This window comes from Triturus cristatus, chromosome 3_2 (assembly GCF_964204655.1).
Source record: "Triturus cristatus chromosome 3_2, aTriCri1.1, whole genome shotgun sequence".
Lineage (NCBI taxonomy): Eukaryota > Metazoa > Chordata > Amphibia > Caudata > Salamandridae > Triturus > Triturus cristatus.
Window position 1 is genome coordinate 459,153,118 of NC_140584.1, and position 24,904 is coordinate 459,178,021.

The following is a 24,904-nucleotide window of genomic DNA, read 5'->3' on the forward strand; positions in this document are numbered from 1 at the left end:
TCACGGATCCTTGCATAGCTGGAGTCTGTTGTTTGAACAAATCCGATGTTCACAGAAGACGGTCTCTTTGGGATTGAAAGCAGGCAGGTCCTCCGGGTTTCTTGAGGTTGCTGGCTGCAGGACACACCAGGGTTTCGCTGGAGCAGGTTTGAGGTGGGGACAGGCTGGTAGGGCTGGGGCCAATTCAGTAGGCATCCTCCTCTTGTTAGCTTTGGCAAGGCTGTTAAGTCCTTCTTCCTTTCTTGTAGGTTCTTGTCTGAGGAAGCAAGGTTCAGGGGAGCCCCTAAATACTCGATTTAGGGGTGTTACAGGTAAGTAAAAAGGTTGGAACTAATGGGTCCCTTCCCTGGGGTGGATACACCCCCTATTATGCCACCCTCCAGTGGGAGGGGGGCATAAGCCTTTCCCTGGTTGGCTGGGTCCACCCCATCTGCAAGATGGCAGGGGCTGAGAGTTGTGCTTCACCTCACCTCCCCCACCTGAGGGGTGGAGTTGGCAGAGGTGGGCGGACCTCTCTTCCTCACTTGTTTTTCCCGCCGGTTCCCCCGCCCAAAGTGGGGGTCAGAACCAGTGGGGACCAGTTGCTGAAAGCAGCAAGTGTCCTGGGGAAGCTCACAAATACGCCAGCCTTTGAAGCTTCCCTTTCGTGCCCATCCTCGTCCCAAGATGTGCACTGTTTCAGGCACCCAAGAGCAGCAGGCTCTTGACCCAGGGGTCCAGAAACATGCCAGTTGGTGGCAGCTGAAAGCAGCCACTCAGCTTGGACACTAGTGGTAGGTCATTTTTCAGGGGGCATCTCTAAGATGCCCTCTGTGTGCATTTCATTTTTCTTTAAATTCCACACTGGCATCAGTGTGGGTTTAATGTACTGGAAGTTTGATACCAAACTTCCTAGTTTTCAGTGTAGCCATTATGGTGCTGTGGAGTTCGTAATGGAATGGACTTAGACACTGTAGGGACACAGGGCTCATGCACCTGTACCCTCACCACTGGTATAGTGCACCCAGCTAGAGGGGTGACTGATCTGTGCCTGGGCAGTGGGTTGTGACGACTGTTCACTTTGTTATGCACCAAAACGCAACCTGCAAAAGTAGTGTGTGAGTGTAATGGTACAGGGCCTCTAAGGGTGGCACAATAAGTGCTGCAGCCCTTAGAGGTCTTCCCTGGTCACAGTGCCCTGGGTACTTGTGGTACCGTTTACCAGGGGCTGACCTGTGGCCAGAGATGCCAATAGGGTTGTTTGTAATTGAAGTTCTAGGGAAAAAACTGGGACCTATCTAGGGATAAAACTGGGACCTGGACACCTGATTGGCAGGGGCGCAGGGCACACTCAAAGCACATCAGCAATTCAGCAAAAAGTGGGAGGAACCATGCAGAAAGAGGGCACTTTCTCACATCAGCCTTCATTCTCTTTAGGGTTACAGCAAGCGACACCCTTTATCAGTCCAGGGCGGATGAAGCAATCAGGCGGAACTACCTGGGGGCGCTGAAAAAAATCATCGCAGCTTCCTGGTTGAAAAGGACCCGTCGGGCAGTAATAAGTGGCACACCCGCTTATGGTTGCTTATGACCATGGAGAAACTAATATCCAGACTCAGTGGGGAAAGCAGGATCTTGTAAACAGTATGGGAACCCCTGCTGGAATACTTGGGAATCTCAACCAGAGCACTACCACTGAGATTTAAGGCATTGAAGTTATCTGGCTATGGTGCGGCAGAGAAGGGGCAGCAGACGCTATAGCTACAGTATGGTGCCCATTTGTGGATTAATTCTTCTGATTTATGGTTTGTTCGCAAGTCTGGTGAAATTTGGGGAAGACACCAATGCACTCACCATTAGTGAGGTGCCAGAAGTCACAAACTAGAGATTTGTCACACGGAATGTCCTGGGGGAAAAGGGAGGATGTATTACAAAAACACAGTCATTGCCAGCGCTGTGGGCGTTAGAGCGGTTTTGTCGCAAGTTCATGACACATCCGAGTGAATTGTGGCATGTGCTTCTTACTCTTGATCTAATGCACAGAGAAACTACATTGTAATCGAGCGGGAAGCACTTTCTTCAGCATGAGCTACCAGTTATTTCCGTATATTCATTTGGAGGAGTAGGGTAATCTTAAGAACTGATCATAAACCATTACTTAGAGTTTTGGGGCCAGCAGTTGCAAAGTATTGTTCAGGGCAATTGGTGTGTCTTGCTGTCAAGATGCAGGAGTATGACTGTTGGAGGATGGAGAAACATAGTCTCGGATTGTGTATCGAGGTTGCCAGATGAAGCAGTTGATGAGGATGAGTTGGAGACAGAAGATGTTGTAGCGAAAGTTAATGATGTTACAGAGGCGTTATGCAGCACGGTTTCTAAAAAGTATTGGCTGATGGCTATGGGTGATGATCGCATATTTAAAGCTGTGACTGCCCTCATCAAGGGAGAAATTTGAAGAGAAAGTGTGCTTCCGGAATGAGTATGTCCATTCTTCAAGTTAGTGGATACTTTTTTTTTTAATGGAGAACATGTTATAAGAGGCGACAGATTTGTCCCGCTCTTTGAGGATAATAAACAAGCTGGCCATTTTGGCACATGCAGGACACTTAGGTCAGACAATCCCGTCAAAGAGGTTGAAGCATAGAGTTTGGTGCCAGCCATAGACAACCAGGTGAAGGAGTGGGTGCAGGTTTGCAGTGCATGCAGGAGTTACGAAAAACGGTTGCAGTTGGATTTAGGAACTGTGGCTGATGCTCAACATGTATCGGAGGCAGATTTCATCTGGGAGAAAGTTAGTTCGGACTTTATTGGCCCTTGTTCATCTTTACCGAAGCTAGAAGGTTTTCTGCCGTTAATGTGGATGCTAGGTCCAAGTGGATTGAGGTAGTTTTTATGAGGAATATAACCACACACTCTACCCTAAGTGCATTATGTGAGATCATCAGGAGGGAGGGTACTCCCTCCCTCCTGGTCACTGACATTGTTAGAATGTGCAGCTTTTTACAGAGGTCAAGCACATGTGTACCTCACTGTACAACCTGCAAGGAAATGGTCATGTTTAGAGAATCAACAGGTTAGCGAAAGGAACCATGGAATTGGGAGTGAAGTCAGGTTTAAGTTTGTAGAATGCAATCAAAGACTTAATCTCCTTTCTTTCACAGAGAACATAAAACGTTGCACACTGACAAAGGTCAACTAATGGTTCTTACAAAGAAAGGAAAAGAAAACAAGGACTAGTCCCAAACAAACCCAAGCAGGATGAACACCTACCAACAAATGTAAATGCATCACCAGATAGAGAGGAAGAGGCCTAGCCACACACACAATCCTCCTACCACAATCATGGCCTTCGAGGTCTCAATACTCCTCTCACAGGTGGCCTGCTAGGTCTTGACACTAGATATCTAGAAGGCAAAACCGCTGTTGGTCTGCATTAAGCAGATGGAGAACCTGACTCACCTGTACCTCTTTCCACACTCCTGCCAATATTTGCATTGTGTCCCATCTTTAGCCCAAAAGTCAGTATCATTCATCAGAATCCATTCACCTCCCTATCCCCATGACTACTTGCTCACATTTCTTTTTTTAAACATAGCTACCCTTGTCCAATTCCCAGTTATTCCATTTTCCAACCTCACGCAATTTCCACCTATTTCTCTCACCTTATATGGCCCCCCTAGATTTGGACAACAAATGTCCTGAACCTTCTCGTTTGATCTTTGCCCAATCACTACTGTTCTTCTGAAGGATGGTTTGCTCACTTCCGCTACCGTGACGTGTTACATATTGGCTCAACTGACGAATACATAAAGGGACTAATTTGGTAACTGGTGTCCTGACCCTCATTAACTTAAACAGTGACTTATCCATACTGAAAATCACCGTGGTGTGATGAGCCCACAACATAGCCAGGATTATCTTGATAGAAAATGTAAGTTTACTCAGCAGCAACCCTGTGACGCCTGTAGACCAGGTACCACATCAGTAATGGAACCTAGCAGTTTAAAAGTAAACACAGGAACTGATTAATGACATAAAAAGAGTTTCATTACATAGAATTCAATAGGAACGAGAAGCTCACCAGCATGAGACATTAATACAAGTTATCTACTAAAATAAAAGAAACATATAATTTCTTGGGCATTTAATCCACAGTGCTTACAAAAAAAATCTGAAAATCAAACTGCACCTCTCATCATTTGAATTTAATGTTGAATTATGTGTTCCACCTGGTAAACAGGTGGGGAGACTCAGGCACCCGGCAGCATACGCTTTTGTTCACTTTTTAAAAACACTTTATTTGTAATTTTGCTTTTGCACAAGGGAAATATACACAAGCATAATCATTTAATCAGTGTTCATTTGTTATCCATTCCATACCCGACACCTTTAACGGGTAACCCTTCGTGAAAACGTAACATGAACGCTTATGCCACTCTTGAGGCTTGAGCCGGGAGTTGGAGGTGAAGTGCTCACTGCTTTGCGTGAGCTCAGCTCAATCGTTTTTACTCTGTTTTAACCCAGTGAGTAGTCATTAATCAGTGAGGTTACCTGCTAGCAGCTGGTTTCCATGCGCCCGCCATCTTGGGTGTAGCGTGGGGAGCAGTCTAGTGTCTGTCTCCCATACGCTATATCTAGGGCGATGGCGCGAGCGCGCTCCGTTGCCACTCTTGAGGCTTGAGCCGAGGAGTTGGAGGTGAAGTGCTCGCTGCTTTGCGTGAGAGATTACCACTGTTTTTTTACCAAATCGATAGCGATTTTAAACTGTATAAAATTACTGTGCTTTTAACTTCTATTTGGGGCCATTGCAAAACGGGGCTTTTTAAGTGCTTTTACTCAGCTCAATCGTTTTTACTCTGTTTCAACCCAGTGAGTAGTCATTAATAGGTGAGGTTACCTGCTAGCAGCTGGTTTCCGGCGCGGCCGCCATCTTGGGTGTAGCGTGGGGAGCAGTCTAGCGTCTGTCTCCCATATGCTATAATCTAGGGCGATGGCGCCAAAGGCAAGCCCGTCTGCACCCGTCCGCGCCTGGCCCGTGCCTAGTGCCCAAATCCCTGTGTCACCGGTCATTTGTACGGGTGTCCGGATTTGCTAATCGAAAAGGGAACTCATGAGCATAAGGGGAGAGGGAGAAATCTTAACTGTGAGGTGTGGGCTTTTAATGCGGAGATACCTCCACAATCTGGAACATGTTTTAGCTGTAACTCCAGACTACCTGCTCTGTTATGCTTAGCACCCTACAAGGATACCGACTTTGAGCAAGGTCACCGAATGGCCCAAGCACCGGCCTGTAAATGCGCATTGTTAAATGCCAGATCCCTGATTAAACATAGTACTGAATGCGTTCACCTTATTGAGGACAGCAACATCCAAATAACTTTTGTAACTGAGTCCTGGTCCGATGATGCCTCAGGCCCGGATCTGCTGAAAGCCACACCACCAGGCTTCGTGTGCTACGTATTAAACAGGGGCGGGGGCAAAAAAGAGGGAGGTCTGGCCATAATTTACCCCAGCTCTTTCAAGGCAATCTTTCACCCCATAACCAATGAGGGTTGTGAAGCACTGGCCTTTAATTTCTATATATCAAGTCACCACAATTTCAAGGGCATCTTGCTATATAGACCCCCGAGGAATAAGCAGACTTTCGAATCAGCGATTTGGTCATCTACTAGAAGATAGTATCTGTCAGAGTTCCTATACAGTGTTGGGAGATTTCAATTACTATCTGGAAATGCTCCTATACCCTGAGACGGCCACTCTTTTAGATATTATGAATAGCGTGGAACTCACACAACATGTTATAGCTCCCACTCACTTGGCAGGGCACACGCTTGACGGTATTTTCTCCAATCACCCTAGCTTGCAGGTCACAGAAGTTAGGCCTCTGATTTGGACTGATCACTCGGCCATCTTGTTTGACCTTACTAGTCAGGAACACTCTTTAGGTGAGTCTGGGAGTAAGAAGCATATTGAGGTTCGTCCCTGGAACAGATTGAATACAGGGGTTCTTCACGATCTCCTCTCGGCCTCCTTCTCTCCCGCAAACTTAGAAGCAGAGGAAGGGGCAATACCCTACACTAGTTGGGTTAATTCGGCCTGTAATAAACTTGCTCCAGCTAGGAATATAAGACCCAAGAGATCTACACCATCAGCTCCCTGGTTTTCAGAGGAACTGAAACAAGGCAAACACACCTGTAAACGATTAGAACGGGCTTGGAGGAAAGAGTACAAGGAAGCCGACAGGTGGGCATATCAGAAAGGCTTAGCAAACTACAAACACCTGCTCTTTGTCACTAAACAAAAGTTCTTCATTAATAAAATTGAGCTTGCGAAAGACTCAGCCAAAACCCTTTTTAAAACAGTCTTGGACCTGTCTTACCCGCGTCCTGTCCAACTGCAACCAAGCACAGAACTCTGTGAAGGGATAGCATCCTTCTTCTTGAACAAAGTGGATGTGATCTTTTCAGCCTTGAATGGTTCCCCAGCGGAGGGAAGCGACGAGGAGGGATTACCAGGGCCCCGAGGTAGTACTCGAGAAATTTGAGCCACTCACTCTGGAACTAGTACGCACTTTGTTGGACACAGCAAGATCCGGATCACCCTTCGACCCCTGTCCGGTGTCCATTGCAAGGGAAATGGCAGAACCGCTAAGTAAAGCCCTGACCCCACTTTTTAACTCTATGATTGAGACCGGCTGTTTTCCCAGGCTCTGAAAAAAGGCCTCAATCCTACCCCTGCTGAAAAAACCTAACCTAGATGCCTTGGAACCCTCTAATTTTCGCCCCATATCCAGGCTCCCATTACCCGCCAAAATGGTGGAAAAGGCCTTAAATACACAATTGGCCGCCTTTCTTCTCAGATTGCAGACTCTAGATGACACACAGTATGGTTTCAGAAGTGGCCATAGCACAGAATCAGCACTTCTGAAAACCATGGATGAGATCAGGAGAGCGGTAGATTCTGGAGGAATGGCAGCCCTGATTTTATTGGATCTCTCCGCGGCCTTTGACACGGTCCACCATCAGCGTTTGCTGGACCGGCTCTGGGCTGGCGGGATTCAGGGCAAGGCCTGGAGTCTCATAAAATCATTTCTCACTGACAGATCCCAGGTGGTTTCCATGGGTGAGTTCTGTTCTAAACCATTTATCCTGCCTTGTGGAGTTTCACGGGGCTCGTCCTTGAGCCCGACTCTGTTTAATGTCCGTGTCCTCTCTGGCCCCCATTATTAAGACCTTGGGCTTTGACTTAACATCCTATGCTGATGATACGCAAATTGTGGTATCCGTGCAGCCTGGTCAGGAGGACAGCTTGGCAATCAGATTTCATGATTGTATGATGGCAGTGAGTCACTGGATGGCGGAAAACTGTCTGAAATTGCACTCCGAAAAAACAGAGGTCATGGTATTTGGAAACGCCCCAACCTTTTGGAATACTAAATGGTGGCCAGTCAGAATGTGAAACTTCCCATCCCCAAAAGTAAAAAACCTGGTAGATGATAAGCTGAATCTGGGGGCCCTAATAAATTCAGTCTCTTCGTCTACATCTTTCGTTCTGCGGACTGTGAAAAAAATTCTGCCTTTCCTGCCTACAGGAAGCCAGAAAACAGTGGTCTCCGCCTTGGTGATGTCAAAATTGGACTACTGTAATAGTCTCTATCTGAACATCCAGGAACGTTTCTTGAATAAACTGCAGAGGCTGCAAAATGCAGCAGCCAGACTATTGACCAGGACCCCTAAATTTGCACCCATATCGAAAGAAATTCAGAAACTGCACTGACTTCCAGTCAAGAAAAGGATACTTTTTAAAACATTATGCACTGTTTTTAAGGCTCTCCATGCGACCGGACCTGCCTATCTGCAAAAGCACCTAAAATGGTACATACCCTCTAGAGATCTTCGCTCTCGGGGAGCGAAATTGGCCGCTATCCCCAAGGTAAATAAACTGTCTTGGGGAGGCAGAAGATTTTTTGTAGGGGCGGCCAAGGCCTGGAACACCCTTCTGGCCCAGCTTAGAAACCTGACAGACTTGCTGTCCTTCAGAAGGGCATTAAAGACATGGTTGTTCACCCTCTAAGGCATGCGCTTTATTTTATCCTGCTCTCTGTAACGTAGCTATTAAGATTGGTAACAGCGCCAGGACACCCTTGGGTAACCGTTGCGCTTTACAAGTTAATTTAACATAACATATGCCATTTATTTAATGAAAGTATTCGTAGTCATTCCGTGTCTAAAGTGGAGGAGGAGAATGTGTTTATGCCAGGGATTCAAATTAGTTCAGTGCGGTTGTTGCATACAAGTCATCAGTGTGATCTTCCTTAATGTACATTTTAAATGCTAGCCATGTTCATTTAAATTTGCAGATATTTTTATGAAGGACTGCCGATAGTTTCTCCATGTCATAAATGTTCTCTCCCAGATATTCATGGGGGTGAAGAGTGAGAGGGGATGTTCTGTTTGCTGTTTCCAGACTTTGGCCAGAGACGTCCGAGCAACAATTAGGAGTTGTGACATTAACTTACCTGTGGTGGTAGAGAGTGAGAAGACTATTCATTCTTGTGTCTCCCAGAAGCAGTACCAGGGTTTTTTCAGTGGTATCATGATTTCTATAAGCTGGTTATTGTGCAACAAGATTTATTTCCAGTAGGTCTGGATTGTGTGTGCATGACCACCACATATGGTAAACGGTGCTCCTCTCCCCCCAATTTTTCCAGCCAAGCTCGGAGCCTCCATGGATTGCATGTATGCAAGAGGGAGATGGGTACCAGTGAGTTAACAGTTAATATTTATTTTCTTTAAGGTGGACACATATCGATACCTTATCTTCCCTTTACCATATTTTCCACCAGGTTTCTTTCCTGGTATTGAACATACTTGTGTTTAGGCTGTGTATAGGTTTGTAAAAACTCGCTGTAGCCTTGTTATACCCTTTACATTTACTGGCATACAGGTTTTATAGTGGGATTTTGTCTCCGCCAGCTGATGTGATTGCCCTTTGGGAGCATGCCCATTGTAGAAGGTGTTATGCAAAAGTAATCTGCCCTGACCAGGCCTCATTCAGTCATGAGCTCCTCTGTCATGAGAAGTGTGCCTCCTGGGAATAGGTCACCCAGGAGTGGAGTATTATGATCATTTCAAGCCCCAAATCTAGGGTCAATAAGGCCCAAAGGGAACTCTGGATGTATTTACGATTGGTGTCATGGGCGATGAGGTTGAGCCCTTTTTCCGGGTTATTTGTTGCCAGTATTCTAGGTGGATTGTCAAGAAAGTATGTAAAGTGGTGGTTGAGCGTCGTACTGCTGGGGGCATTCAGAGAAGGAGCCTGGCAGGTGGGATTGGGTTCTAGAGGAGAAGCTTTGTTCTATGTGAACCCATCCCGTGTTTTTGCTGTTGTGGTTCCCGTTCAGTGAGGGCTTGTTTAGGGCTGCCTAGACATGCATATGAATGTTGGGAAATCCCAGTCTCCCATTCATAGTGGGTTGCAATAATGTGGCAGCGTGATTTCTCCATACAAAAGATTTTTAAATGTTCTCGACATAATTTATGATGAAGTATGTATTCTGAGGCGGACGTTTTTAGGATACAGAGGAAGCAAGGTAAGAAGTTCATCTTAATGCTACTCAGTTGGGCCAGACAGGATATTTCTAGCTATCTCCATCTGTTTAAGTCTTTGAAAAGTGCTTGCAAAACAGGTGGTATGTCGGTCCTGTAAAGCTGGGATGATTTGTGTGGGAGGTAGATGCCTAGGTATTTGATAGTGCCCTGTGCCCATGTGAACCTATTGTGTTCTAGGGCCTTTTGGGCCTCTTGCTGCCCACCCATGACCCCTATCCCACTAGATTTGTTTTTAATGTTTTTTGAAACTAGACACGGCTGCCAAGAGTTGCAGCTCTTTCTTGTGTTCTAGAATAGATGTGGCAGGATTGGACAACGAGCAAATGACATCGTCCGCATATAATGCTGTTAAAATTCCTGATTTGCCACGACAATCCCTTTGATTACGCAGGTATTTTGAATTCTTTGGACCAGGAGCTCCATCATTAGTGTGAACATTGACGGGTGCATCCTAGCATGTGCCCTGGGAGAGGGGGAGAGTGGGTGAAAGTTCCCCATTCACTTAGATTCTTGTTGTGAGGCATTTATAATTGGTTAATAACCAATCTTTTATCTTGGAACTGATTGGTCTTCTGTCTAGTATTTTGGTTATAAATGATCAGTTAAATCTGTGGAAGGTCTTCTCCGCTTCTAGTGAGAGAAGGACCATTGGTTGATTTATGCATTCTGTTAGAGTGACAACCAGTCTTGTGTTATCTTGGGAATGTCGTTCTTTATGAAACAACTTAGCTGTGGGAAGATCAGTTTGGGCCATATGGTATGTAGCCTATGTATTAAGATAGATGCAAAGATTTTTGCATATGTGTTCGGTTAGGCAATGGGTCTGTATGATGAGCAGTTCCTCACAGGTTTCAGTAACAGTGCGAGTTGTGATTCTAGCTTAGAATCCATTTTCTTCCCTCTAGTGAGGATTTGGTTCAAGACCTTGGTTAGGGGCACTATGAGAAGGTTGGCATAAGCCTTATAGAATGTGTCAGGAAAGCTTTTTGGCCCTGGTGCTTTATATCCAGGAAGCTTCTTCATGGCTTGTTGAACTCCACACTCGTTAAGTCCTCTTCGAGATGCAAGCATTTTGTTCTAGATAGTGGGCAGGTGAAGTGTTCAAGATATGCTTATTGTACTCTGGTTCTGTGAAAAGGTAGCTATAAAAGATAGTGTAGGTGGTCGGGATATCTTGCATGTTTGTGTGTATGGTCCCATCAAAATCCCTGATCCCCGGGATGAAAATCCTTGTTCGTAGCTGTCTGTTTGTATGCTAATTGTCTATCAGAATTGTTGCCTTTCTCCTAATAGGTCTGCTAGTCATAGAGTAGTTGTTTTGCCACTTCTCACATAACCAATTGTTCTAATTCGCCTCTTGCTTCAGATAGTGTTCTATGTTTTCCTGGTGAGTTATACTACTTGTGTGTGCTTCTAGGCATTTTAGTTCTCTCTCTGGTTCCTTTCTTTTGTTTTGTTTGAACATGGATGTGTGGAATATGGGCTCTTTCTGTTTGACAGCTTTCGCTGTATTCCATACTGTGGACCAGCTGACCTCTGGCGTGTCATTTTTATGGAAGTAGTGTGACATAACATCTCTGATTATTTCCTTTACCCCCGGGTTTCTTAGGGCCAATTTGTTTACTATCCATTGTCCGTTGGAGGGAGGGTTGCAGAGGTATTGGATTGAAGGACATCCTGACCACTGTGTGGCCCGATAATATCTTAGGGTCTATATCAGATGAAGCGATCAATGACATAAGGCCTTGTGACACGAGTATAAATATGCGGGTATGCTATCTGTGCACGTGAAAATGGAGAGTCAAATCCTTATCTCCCTGGTGTGGATGGTGCTATATGTCCACTAGGTCAAGATCTGTTATTCTGTGAAGCACAGCAGCAGAGGGTGTGGAACACATGTACCGCCTAGGGGATCGGTATACTGTTTTTTTCAGAATGGCATTCAAGTCTCCACCTAAAAGAATGTGTCTGCAACTTCAGTCACAAAGTCTGCATAAAACTTTTCCTTTCCATTGTTTGCTGTGTGCAGAGAAAAAAGGGTAATCGGACAAAACCGAAGTCCTAATCTTCGACAACAATCACTCCCCCTAGGACTCCTCTTGGTGGCTCTCCATACTTGGCCATCCACCCATCCCTGTAGACCATGCCAAGAACATCTGGATCAACCTCTCCATGAGCAGACAGATCAATGCATTCTCCTCATCATGCTTCCACATCCTGCGAATTCTATGCAAGATTGATCGGTTACCCAGGCTCTTATCACAAGTAGATTTTAAAAACGGAAACACGCTATAAGTCACAATCTCAGCCCAAGTCTATGCCGACTCCAAATCACCCAGAATGCTGCTGCAAGGCTCATCCTGCGGAAAGAAAACCCACCTCTCTCCACACCTCAACAATATCCACTGGCTCCCAGTACAGGAAAGATGTAAATTCAAGCTACTCACCCACACCTACAAAGCTCTCCACAGCACTGGTCTAGCTTACCTCAATCACTACCTCAACTTCTACCAGCTCACATGACACCATCAATCTGCATCCCAGGCAAGAGCACACATCCCGTGCATCAAGAAGAACAGAAGCGGAGTACGCTCCTTCTTATACCTCGCAGCCAAGACCTGGAACGACCTCCCAAAACACCTCAGAACCTCACCCCTCCCTCATGGGCTTCAGAAGGAACCTCAAGGTATGGCTCTTCCAGACAAAACAGGCATGATCTCCTCTACCCTCCTCAGGCATGCCAGACTCTGCGATGGATACCTTCACAGGTGATAAGCTGCGATCTACAAATGCACATAACATAGCAAGTTAATTCTTACATGCAAGATAAATGACCTCTAAAATAACTATTTTTATTCTTTTAGATGTGAGGAAGCTTTTTTTATTGGCTATACTATGTCCTTGTCTGATGTAAACTAGGTTTAGGAATCCTTTTAGAAATGAGAAGTTAGGAAACCGTTAAAACTGGCATATGTTATTTTTCAACTACAAATGAAAATTTCCAGCACCCAGGTTGATACATTTTTTCCTGTTTACAAAAAGTTATTTTGTTTGTGACATTCAGAAGAAAGCATATTGATCTGACAGCAAACATGGAAAACATACACAGATTTGTGTAATGTCATTGCTTTAAATTGCATTTACTGCTATATAACTGCAGAGATAATTATATGTGATGGTATACTTGATTTTTCTTGATTTTAAATACTATTGAACAGAATGGTGTGCATTATGAATTATTTTAACCTGACAATCTTCGTTTGTTGTGCTTCATTTTGCAGGTTACTAAAAGATGCATTAAATGACCCACATTTCGGTGTGCGATGTGAGCATATACTTGGTGCCCTGTTGTCTGTCTGTGGGATTGGATTGAGGGAGGAACTTATGAAGGAGAACAGACTTGTTCAACTTCTAGGTTTAGTTGCTGAAAAGGTTCGGCAAGCCAGTGGATCGTCAAGACAGGTGAGTTCTACTAAATGGCAAACATGCTTAAAATGTGGTCGTGTGGTATCTATAACTGTGCTTGTATTTAATTAATTTATTGTGTTGTTTTCTGCAACCTCAGTTTAAATATTTGTTGGTGTATCTATCTATATATATATATATATATATCCATTTGACGAATCTTCATGAAATTTTCCCTAAAAAGTGTGCCATGATTCTAGTTGTGCATGGAAAGTTCTGGAGTGATCCGTCAAGTGGGGTGTTGAAAAAAAGGAGGTCAAAACAAGTGCTTTTTCCATGTTAATTTCTTTAGAGATTTCAGACACAACTACAGCCTGAACCTCAGGATGGAATTGCACCAGCTTTGGCAGAAAACTAGCTTCAACCAGGAAGTGTTGGCAGCCATCTTGGGAGTCTGCTTCAGATGTTTAAAAAAGAAAAGGGGGCAGGGTAGGCATACCCTGACTACTTAGCTTTGGTACTGGGGACCCCACCAGGACAAAACCTCACTGCGAAATCAAGACGGAGCTGCAAATCCGCGGCAAGAAAGAAAAGAAGACCAACAAGCACCGTGTACTGTGCTTGTTTACATTATAGGTCGCAGACTTCTTTTTTCATTTTAGTTTTTAAAGAGGGGGTGCATGGGGCCCCTCGCCAAGGGCTTATTTTTTCCCTGGGGACTACCACCTCCCCGGGGCTAATGTTTATATTTTGCGGTGGCCTTGCGGACTAGAAATTAACGGGGAGGGGCGCACGGACCCTGACCCCGGGGTCTAGAACCTCCAGGGGCCACTTCCTTTTCAAAAACGTGTTAGGAGGCCATGGAGGCCCCCCTTCTGGGTCATATATGCGACCCTGGGGACTACAACCCCCACGGGGCTGGCCCGTGCAGATGAATGGAGGGGTCCGTGCAGCCCCTCTCCTGGACCTAAGCATGGCCATGGTGTGCACCTCCCCCCACCCCACCACCCCAGGGCCGGCTCCTGCTACGTCCCGGAGTGCCCACCTAGCTATTTGCTTTTGCCTGGCAGGAGCTTTAACAGCTAAAACAAACATTCTGGTTCCAGCAGATGGGGGCTGTCAAAGTGCTCCTGCCCATTGGAAGTGGAGGTTTGATCTCTTTCCCTGCCCGTGGACAGGGGAAGAGATGAAACGATTGCTCCTGCACCGAGGGAGCTGCCTTTCCAGCAGGTGACTTCGTGGAGCAGAAATACCGGCTCCCGCAGGAGGCAGGTAACCGGTTAAGATCACAGAGGCCTTGAGGCCCCTCCCTCCCCAGTCCCGGGTAAAAGGGAAGAAAAAGGCAAAACAAAGATTAGAACTTAGCAGAAACAGGCAGAATAAAGGTGAGAAGCGAGCAGAGAGAGGCAAGTTAAAGGTCAGCAATGAGCAAAAAGAGGCAAAACAGAGATCAGAAATGAGCAGAAACAGGCAAAATAAAGGTCAGAAACAAGCAGAAAGAGGAAAATAGCAGTCGGCAATGAGCAGAAAGAGGCAAAATAAAGGCCAGCAACGAGCAGCAAGAGGCAAGATAAAGGTCCAAAATGAGCAGAAAGAAGCACCCAATGACCATCAGCAGTTGAAGCAACTTCATCCCCCAACTATTAGTGCACCAAGAGTTGCATTTGAAGAGTGGGTGAGAAAGGTGACGGGCCTCTGCAAGGACTCCGCAATCCCGTTGTGGCGGACTTACTGGTGTCAGCAATAGGGGTATGTGGCCCCCAAGGACCCTCAGCAGCCATGGGGACTTTATCCCTAACCAATAGTGGGGCAGGAGGCACATTTGCCGAGTTGTTGAGAAAGGAGTTTGGGCCTACGAGGTCTCAGCAGTCCCGCTGTGGGGAATTTACTGGTGTCAACATTGGAGCTTCTTGGCCCCCAAGGACCCTCAGCAGCAAAGGGGACTTCATCTCCCAACCAGTAGTTCCCCAGGAGGCGCGTCCCCAACCAATAGTGGTGCAGGAGGCACATTTGCCAAGTTGTTGCGAAAAGGGTTTGGGCCTACGAGGTCTCAACAGTCCCGCTGTGGGGAATTTACTGGTGGCAACAATGGAGGTTCTTGGCTCCCAAGGACCCTCAGTAGCAAAGGGGACTTCATCTCCCAACCAGTAGTTCCCCAGGAGGCACGTTTGCAGAGTGGTTGAGAACGGGGGTGGGGCCTTGTGGCAGCAACAGGTGTTCTTGGCTCCCAACTATTCTCAGCAGCCAAGGGGACGTAATCCCCAAACCAGTAACTTGCGTTTAGGTGTGTTTGCAGAGTGGTTGAGAATGAGGGTGGGGCCTCCGACAAGGTCTCAGCAATCACACTGTGGTGGACTTACTAGTGGTTACATGAGGGGTTCTTCGCGCCTAACTACTCTCAGCATCCAAGGGGACTTATTTAGGGGTGACAGAACAATACTCCTCCCGCTCACTTAACTCAGAATTTGGTGGAGTTTTTCAGTACCTTCGTGGAATTTTGCGGAGTGTAAATCTGTGAGCTCTGCCCAGGCCTAGCAGGAAAGGGAAAATAAAGGTTCGAGGCATATGAGCTGCAGATCACACACTAAGGTTAAGATCGCCATCTGGTGTTGGGCTCGGATGATTGCAGGTTGTTGTTGTCTTCGGAAGAAGTCTTTGGTCACGAGATAGGCGACTCCTCCTCTGGACAACAGTGCGCATGGGCATCCACTCCATCCTTAGATTGTTTTTTTCCGCCATTAGGTTCGGATGAACTTTTTTCCGCTCCAGCAGAAAACTTCTAGCAATCAAAACAACTCTCAAAATGTAAAAACTCTACGTCGAAATCCACATCGGACCGGATACGGATGCGGCTGATGGAAAGGACACCTTTTAAAAAATGCCCCCAATGTGGAGCAAAGTTTCCTCATAGTGATCACCACGAGGTCTGTAATTTGTGCCTTTCACCAGACCACAACGAATCCAGCTGTCCAGCCTGCGCTGCATTCCGTTCGAAGAAAACTATCCGGGACCGAAGAGCTCGACGCCATATCATGGCCAAGCCGGTTCTGGAACCAGAAGACATCTTTGCACAGGATGTCCCTGACGACGACTCCGAAGATCTCCAGATCGTGTCTGAGGCCGACGATTCTGATCCGGGGCAACCTGTGAGTACCAGCCCCCCTACCCCAACCCCACCAAAAAAGACATTGGTCAAGACTCTGCCAGCTGGGCCCAGTCGCGATCCAAAATCATCTTCAGAAGCCCCGCCCTCGGGCCCGGCTCCGAAGAAAAGTAAGCCTGCAGGTGGCTCGGGCTCGAGCAAACCTCATATTATTGTGCCTATAATACCTTCGGCACCGAAGCAGGCTCCGAAACCGAAATCTCCATCGGCCCCGAAACGTCACTCGGCACCGACGTCTCCACTGGCACCGAAACGTTCTTCGGCGCCGAGGTCTCCACCGGCACCGAAAGGCTCGTCGGCACCGAAAGGTCCTTTGGCACCGAAAGGTTCGTCGGCACCCAAAACATCCTCGGTGCCAAAACAAATCCATAAAGAACAAAAATCAAAATCGGAACCAAAAAAGTCGGCTCCAAAGCTGCCTATGGACAGTGAGGAACTCTTTCGGCCAGATCCAAAGCAAAAACGGATTTACATAAATCCGAAAACTGGACATGTCACAGCGGTGCCCTACAAGAAAAGGAAGCTGGACAAAACACCTCCAGCACCTCCAAAGAAGAAGGACTGTGCCACTTCACCCATATGTCCTTCCTCTCCTACATTACCTCCTATTCCATCCCCCCCACCCCCACCGCCTTCACCTCTACCATCTCCTTCTCACACACCACATCCACAGGATGATGATTATTTAGGGGGAGGGGGAGACCCAGATTTCTTTAATGATCCCACTGATCCTACTGATCCCTTTACACTCCCGGACACAGCACCAGTAGATGACTGGACTTACCCTATGCCTGATGTGCCTGACCCCACTCCATACCCCTCAAAACCCTCCCCTCCTATGATCATTTAGGGTTTGGTCAGCTTATAAACAGAGCGGCATTGTTTCATGGCGTCACCATGCACACCGACACTCCTGAGGAGGATTTTCTCCTCGACACTTTTGAGCAGTCGCAGAAGACAGTTCATATTCTACCCATGATTAAGGGAGTGATAAAGCACGCCAATGAGGTTTTTAAAGACCCTGTTAGGGCCAGGGTTCTCAACCCCCGAATAGAAAAAAAATACAGACCGGCGCCACAAGATCCTGCGTACATCAAGGTGCAACTCCCCTTAGACTCACTAGTCGTATCAAATGCCAGAAAGCGGGCGAACTCCCAAACAACCGGAGACACGCCGCCCCCAGACAAAGAGTCTAAATTCTTGGTGGCTTCCAGCAAAAGGGTTGCCGCACAAGCTGCTAACCACTGGCGTATTGCCAATACACAAGCCCTATTGGCTCGTTATGATAGAGCTCATTATGATCAACTAGAGGATCTTTTGCAACACCTGCCTGATCCATACAAATCACAGGCCACTGACCTCATTCAAGAGGGCAAACTAATATCAAATGCCTCCATTAAATGTGCATTAGACGCAGCGGACACCGCCTCTAGGGCAGTCAACACAAGTGTATTGCTTAGACGCCACGCATGGCTACGCATTTCCGGCTTCAAGCCGGAAGTACAAACCACCATTCTTGCTCAACCCTTTAATCAGGAGCAACTATTCGGACCTGCAGTAGACACTTACCTAGAATAAATGAAGAAAGATAATGAGACTGCCAAATCAATGGGAGCATTGCAGTCTACTCAACCCAGAGGCTCCTTTCGTCATTCCTTTTATAGAGGAGCTTCCAAAAATGTGGGAACAGACAACTCTTCCACCATCAAAACATCAGGTCAAACATCCCCTAACAGAGGATATTTTAGAGGAGGTTATCGGGGAAACAATACTAAAGGCCGAGGACGGGGCAACAACAACACCCACACCTCTCCAGCCACCAAACAGTGACTTGCCACCACTCCCCCCAGACCATTCCACTCCGGTCGGGGGAAGACTTCAACAGTTCCTACCTGTCTGGAATTCCATCACAAAAGACAGGTGGGGAAGACAAATTATCCAATCTGGCTACTGCCTCGAACTCATAAACCCACCCCCAAACATACCACCCAAGCACCGTCCCATGACGTCTCACCACCTCACGCTCCTCAAACAAGAAATACAGTCTTTGCTTCAAAAACACGCAATAGAACCTGTTCCACTACAACATCAGGGCACAGGAGTATATTCCCTATACTTCCTCATTCCCAAAAAGGACAAGACCTTAAGACCCATACTGGACCTCAGACTACTAAACCAGTACATACAATCGGATCATTTCCACATGATCACTCTCCAACAGGTCCTTCCATTACTTCAACAAGGAGACTTCCTTGCCACATTAGACCTTAAGGACGCATATTTTCACATCCCTATGCATCCCGCTCACAGGAAGTATCTACGATTCGTGGTAGACGGTCAGCACTATCCGTTTACAGTTCTCCCATTCGGAGTAACAACCGCACCCAGGGTATTCACCAAATGCTTAGCAGTTGTGGCAGCATATCTCAGAAGACAACAAATCCATGTCTTCCCCTATCTGGACGATTGGCTCATAAAAGCCAATACTCTAGACAAATGCGTTCTCCACACTCACCGCACTATTCAAACCCTACACAGCTTGGGATTTACCATCAACTATCCAAAATCTCAACTACAACCCTCCCATGTACATCAATACCTGGGAGCCACCATAGACACATCCAAGGCCATAGCTTATCCAAGCACAGCCAGGATAGCCAACATACAGAATCTCATCATAAAATTTCAAACACAACACTCTCTCCCCGCAAGAGTGTTCATGCAACTCTTAGGCATGATGGCGTCATGCATCTCCATAGTACCCCACGCACGCCTTCAAATGCGTCCCTTACAGGAATGTCTAGCACAACAGTGGAACCAGGCCCACGGACAACTTACCGATCTGGGGTTGGTGGACAGCCGCTCTCTTCGCTCGCTGAAGTGGTGGAACACCATCAACCTGTCCAAAGGGCGGCCGTTCTTGGAGCCTCTTCCACAAGTTGTGCTGACCACCAACGCATCTCTCACAGGGTGGGGAGCCCACCTCCTTCAACACACCACTCGGGGCAGGTGGACTACTCAACAAAAACAACTCCACATCAATCACCTAGAACTTCTAGCGGTGTTCCTAGCACTGAAATCCTTTCAAGTGCATCTACAAAACAAGACTGTCCTCATCCGCACGGACAACATGACCACAATGTATTACATACAGAAACAAGGAGGGACACATTCTCTACAACTGTCCCAACTTGCGCAACAAATCTGGAGATGGGCAATTCCCCAAAACATCTACCTGCTAGCAGAACACCTCCCAGGGGTTCAGAACCAGGTGGCCGACCTCTTAAGTCGCCACACACAGCAGATACACGAATGGGAATTACACCCCAAAGTCCTACTCCCATTCTTCCAAAAGTGGGGACAACCAGACATAGACCTGTTCGCCACACAAGAAAACGCAAAATGCCCAACCGTCGCCGCCAGGTTCCCACACCCACGGTCAAAGGGCAATGCAATATGGATGAACTGGTCAGGCAGATTTGCGTACGCTTTTCCGCCTCTCCCACTCATTCCATTTGTGGTACGCAAACTGAAACAACAGTCGCCAATACTCATCCTAGTAGCTCCCACTTGGGCACGTCAACCCTGGTTCACCACACTTCTAGAAATATCGCTAGTTCCACATCAAAAACTGCGTCTCTCCCCGGATCTTTTAACCCAGAACCATGGAGAAATCAGACACCCAGATCCTCAAACACTGAACTTGGCAATCTGGCTCCTGAAGTCTTAGAGTTCGGGTACCTCAACCTTCCTTCAGACTGTATGAATATCATTAAAGAAGCCAGAAGACCTACTACTAGGGCATGCTATGCTGCAAAATGGAAACGATTTGCCATTTACTGCACTAACAATGACATACAACCACTTGAAGCTTCCATCCAAAACATCATTTGCTATTTACTACACTTGCAAAGATGCAATTTAGCGTATTCCTCTATACGTCTACATCTAGCGACATTAGCAGCCTATTTGCAAAATAGACAACACCTGTCCCTCTTTAAGGTACCAGCCATTAAAGCATTTATGGAGGGTCTTAAAATAATTATTCCTCCAAGGTTACCACCTTCCCCAGTGTGGAACCTTAATATTGTTCTAACAATGCTCATGGGTCCCCCATTTGAACCAATGCACAAATGCGAACTGCAGTTCCTAACATGGAAAGTGGCTTTCCTCGTCGCAATCGCATCCCTGCGAAGAGTAAGTGAAATACAAGCCTTCACTCTCGAAGAACCCTTCCTACAACTACATCGTAACAAAGTGGTTCTTAGGACGAATCCAAAATTCCTCCCTAAAGTCATCTCCCCTTTCCATCTAAACCAGTCAGTAGAACTGCCAGTCTTCTTCCCTAATCCAGACTCAGTAGCTGAGAGGGCACTTCATACCTTAGATGTTAAGAGAGCCTTGCTTTATTACATCGACAGAACCAAACCTTTTCGGAAAACCAAACAACTGTTTGTTGCTTTCGCTCCACCACATAAAGGCAACCCTATTTCCAAATCTGGTATCGCCAGATGGATAGTCAAATGTATCCAAATATGTTACCAAAAAGCCAAACGTACTCTTACCGTTCCCCCTAGGGCGCACTCCACGCGTAAAATAGGGGCTTCTATGGCATTCCTAGGGAACATCCCCTTAGAAGACATTTGCAAAGCAGCCACATGGTCTACTACACACACCTTGACTAAGCATTACTGTGTTTATTTTATTTTTCTTTATTTTATAGTTTGTAACGCGCTAGAATCGACTCTATACAGAGTATCTCTGCGCACAGAAAGCGAAGAGAGAGAAAGAAAGAAGGAGACCAGCAGCAACAGTTTAGCTTATAGTTCAGTTCAGTATGGACATAGGGTACATGAATTAAATCTAAAATTAAAAAAAATTACGTTTTTTTCTAAAATTAAGATGTTCTGGACATTGCCTAAGCTCAAGAGGAAGTTTATTCCAAGAAATTGGTCCGACAACCGACAAAGCTTTGCCACCTTGTCTGGCCTTCTTTGTGGTTGGTACTCTCAATAAAAGTTGGCTGCTTGACCTGAGAGATCGTGTGGGAATATATGGGATAAATTTATCCTTCCAATAGGAGGGCCCACATCCATGTAGGCTCTTGTGGATCAGGCAGCAAATCTTAAAATTGATCCTCTTACGGACTGAGAGCCAATGTAATTTATCCAGGAGGGGTTTCGATGGCGTTCTGGGAGGGGCATTCAGCACTAGCCTCGCTGCAGTATTTTGTATCACCTGGAGTTTTGCTAGAACACCCTCATAGGCTGACAACAGGAGTCCATTGCAATAATCCAGGCGACTCAATACTAGTGCCTGTACCAGAGTTTTTCTGGTGGAGTCCGGTAATATTGGAAAAACTTTTCGTAAGAGTCCAATAACATGGAAACATTGGCCAACCACCCAGTTACCATGTTGTTTAAAAGAGAGCTCTCGATCGAGGCGTACCCCTAGGTTTTTCACAACCTGTTTAGGTTCTGGCACTTGGCCAAGCTCTCATGGCCACCAGTCCGGCGTCCACAAAGCTCTTGCCTCCCCGAAAAGCACGACTTGGGTCTTATTTACATTACATTGGAGATAGTTCGATGTCATCCACTTTGCCACAGCTTTCATGCCTTCGGAAAAGGCCGTCCTCACTTCGTCGGTGAGACTTTTGAAAGGAAATCAGAGCTGGGTATCATCCGCGTAGGAGACGGGGATGAACCCAAACTCTCTCAGAATTCTGGCCAGGGGTGCCACATAGATGTTAAAAAGATTCGGGCTCAAACAAGAGCCCTGTGGCACCCCCTTCGTGATGTTAGTCTCAATCGACCGAAATGAGCCCATGCTGACAGCTTGGGTACGGTGGTTAGATATAAAGCTCTTTAACCAGGCTAATGCTGTGCTCTCAATGCCGATCATGGTCAAGCGTTCGATTAAGATTTTGTGGGATATCGTATCGAACGCTGCTGACAGATCTAATAGTACCAGGATAACAGAGTACCCTCTGTCTTGGTACATGTGAAGATCATCAGTCACCGATAACAGGGCAGATTCGGTGCTGTGTTTTGGTCTAAAGCCAAACTGAGAACAATCTAGCCTACCAGTCTGTTCAATATAGTTTGATACATGTTTATTAACATGTTTCTCTATAAGTTTCCCCAAAAAAGGAAGTAGGGAAATAGGCCTAAGGTTAGACATATCAGTCCAGGGAGTGGAAGGGTTTTTCCTGATGGGCCTCACTAATGCTTTCTTCCATTCCCCAGGAACTTGACCCTCCATCAGTGAGAGATTCACAAGACATTGAATCTGTGGGCCAAGAGTCTTTCCTACTACCGATACGATTCTGGCCGGGATGATGTCTGAGGGACTACCGCTCTTAATCTGGCCTAGGTAGCATTCAATCTCTACCAGGGAGATGGGGGGGAAAGGTGTCCAAGGTCATCGATCCTGGTTCTTTTCCTTCTTCCAGGAGTAAAGATGTATCTCCTGTAGTGGATAAATTGATTCTAGTGATGTCTTCATGTATCCTATTTATCTTGTTAGTGAAAAACTGAGCAACTTCGTTGCATAATTGTTGTGACGCTAGTTCAGGAGTTTCGCAAGCAGCTGGTTTCACAAACGACTGGAGGGTTTGGTATAAAATCCTGGAGGTATTTCCTGCGGCAGAGAGAAGAGACTCCATATGTGTTTTTCGGGCGCATCGAATTTCTTTATGATAAGTGGTGAGAGCTGCCCAGTAATGGTTCCTGTCAGTTTCACCATGGGTCGTTCTCCACACCCTTTCTAGCTTTCTAGCCAATTGTTTAAGTGATTTTAAATGCTCCGAAAACCATGCTTCCTGTTCACGAGGTAAGCGTGGTTTAAACGTTTTCATGGGGGCAATGCAGTCGACCGCTTTAAGAATTGCATGATTATAATTGGCTAAAACCGTATCAACATCCTCTGAAGAGCTAATGAAAGGTTCAACAAATTGCTCCTGGAACGCTTCAGGGGTGACCTTATGCCATTGCCTGCATCTGGTAGGAAAGGCTTGCACCTGAGGGGGGGCTTTACCTGGATGGGAGGTGTGGAATTCCAAAACAAAATGATCTGTCCAGTTTACTTGTGTTGGAGGAACGCATGTCATGGTGTTAAACTTATTCGTAAAAATAAGGTCCAAAGTATGTCCTGCTAGATGTGTAGGACCAGTATTCATTAGAGTTAGTCCAAGCAAGGAAAGATCAGTCAGTAAGGACTGTGCATCTCCATTTTCCTTCAGATCGCTGTGTACATTGAAGTCTCCTAAGAGTATAAATTCATTCTCAGTGTCAATGTGTCTGGCTAATATCTCCAGCAGTGAGATGTTAAAGTCTGCACAAGGGCCTGGGGGGCGATAAACTAGTGCCCCTTTGTAACTGATGCTATTTTCTTCTAAAATGGTGATCGATAAGTTGTTTTTATATATGATCGCAATACCTCCCCCGATCTTAGTTGGACGATCTAACCTGACTATTTTGTAGCCTTCTGGGATCCCTAGGGTAATAGCTGGGACCGAGTGGGGTTTTAGCCATGTTTCAGTCAGATAGCAAAGTTCCGGTTGCACCGAGGAAATCATGTCCCATACTTCACTATAATGCTTAGACAGTGATCTGATGTTACATAAAAGGTTTATGCTTTTTAAAGGGCCCTGTGGGACTACCTTTAGGACGGTGGTTTCATATGGAAGGAATGGCGAATGATCATAAAGGGCTTGGTATTGACATTTGCGACAGGCAAAAGGTCCCTCTGGAGGTACTCCTCCTCCTGAGCAACCCTGATGTGGTGGCTTCCAGATACGTAATAGATCCAGTGATGAGTATCTTACCCGAGGTTTGGCCTGGTCAACGGGAAGGGCAGATATAAGGGCCATATCCTTTAGCCCCTAGCCTCATCCAGTCGCGGACGGGCGCAGACGGGCTTCTCTTTGGCTTGTCTTAGGCGCGTTCTTAGGCGCAACCCTGCGCGCGATCGCTGCGCGCTCCGATTAACGAGAGGGCTATATAGTCCTCGCAGCGGGAAAAGCTAGAGCGCTAACCGGTCGTGATGCGGAAGTAACTGGGTCTGCCTGTCCGCCCTCCGCTCAACGGTTGCAATCACCGAGTCGGACCGAGGCGTGCAGGCTGGCAATTGAGCCCAGACTTCCCTACCGGATCTGTGCGAGTGAGTGGAAACTATTAAATCAGTTTACAGTGCCGTTTTTAAAAATGATTCGTAATTTTAAAATTTCATTAGAAATAAAGATTGTGCAGCGCTGACCCTTCCACTTAGTCTATTCGCTGCCTGCAGCGCGTGCTGGCGTCTAAACGGATCAGGGGAGACTCTGCCACCGTCAACACCTTACCGCCTTGATGTGCAATCCAAACAGCAAGCTTCAGTAGGCCAAGCTGTCCTAAAAACTCTATTCCAAACTGCTGCAACGGATACAGGTGACCACCGCTAGGGGAGACACTGCTATATAGTCTATCCTTAGTGTGTGATCTGCAGCTCATATGCCTCGAACGGAATATGCTACTTACCAGTATGCATCTGTTCTTGGCATGTAGAGCTGCAGAGCAACACACGCCCACCTGCCTCCCCGGGACCTGTATCTGTTCCAGCATTGTCTTAATTAGACACTACACATGGACATCCTTTCTCTTTACTTCTTATACACTCCATCATTTCCCATCATGGCGAAAAACAATCTGAGGATGGAGTGGATGCCCATGCGCTCTGTTGTCCAGAGGAGGAGTCACCTATCTCGTGA

The 24,904-nt window shown here is 46.5% G+C and overlaps 1 protein-coding gene across 4 annotated transcripts in view; it reads left to right on the forward strand.

Annotated features, from left to right (window-relative positions):
• The window catches only part of PIK3C2A (phosphatidylinositol-4-phosphate 3-kinase catalytic subunit type 2 alpha), a 780,848-nt gene that overhangs the window by 418,253 nt on the left and 337,691 nt on the right, over window positions 1-24,904 (forward strand). For all 4 annotated transcript variants that reach the window (XM_085648082.1, XM_085648085.1, XM_085648083.1 and 1 more), the window contains one exon: window positions 12,872-13,052. In XM_085648082.1, the coding sequence (XP_085504208.1) occupies window positions 12,872-13,052 (181 nt within the window). The remainder of the gene's footprint in view (window positions 1-12,871; window positions 13,053-24,904) is intronic.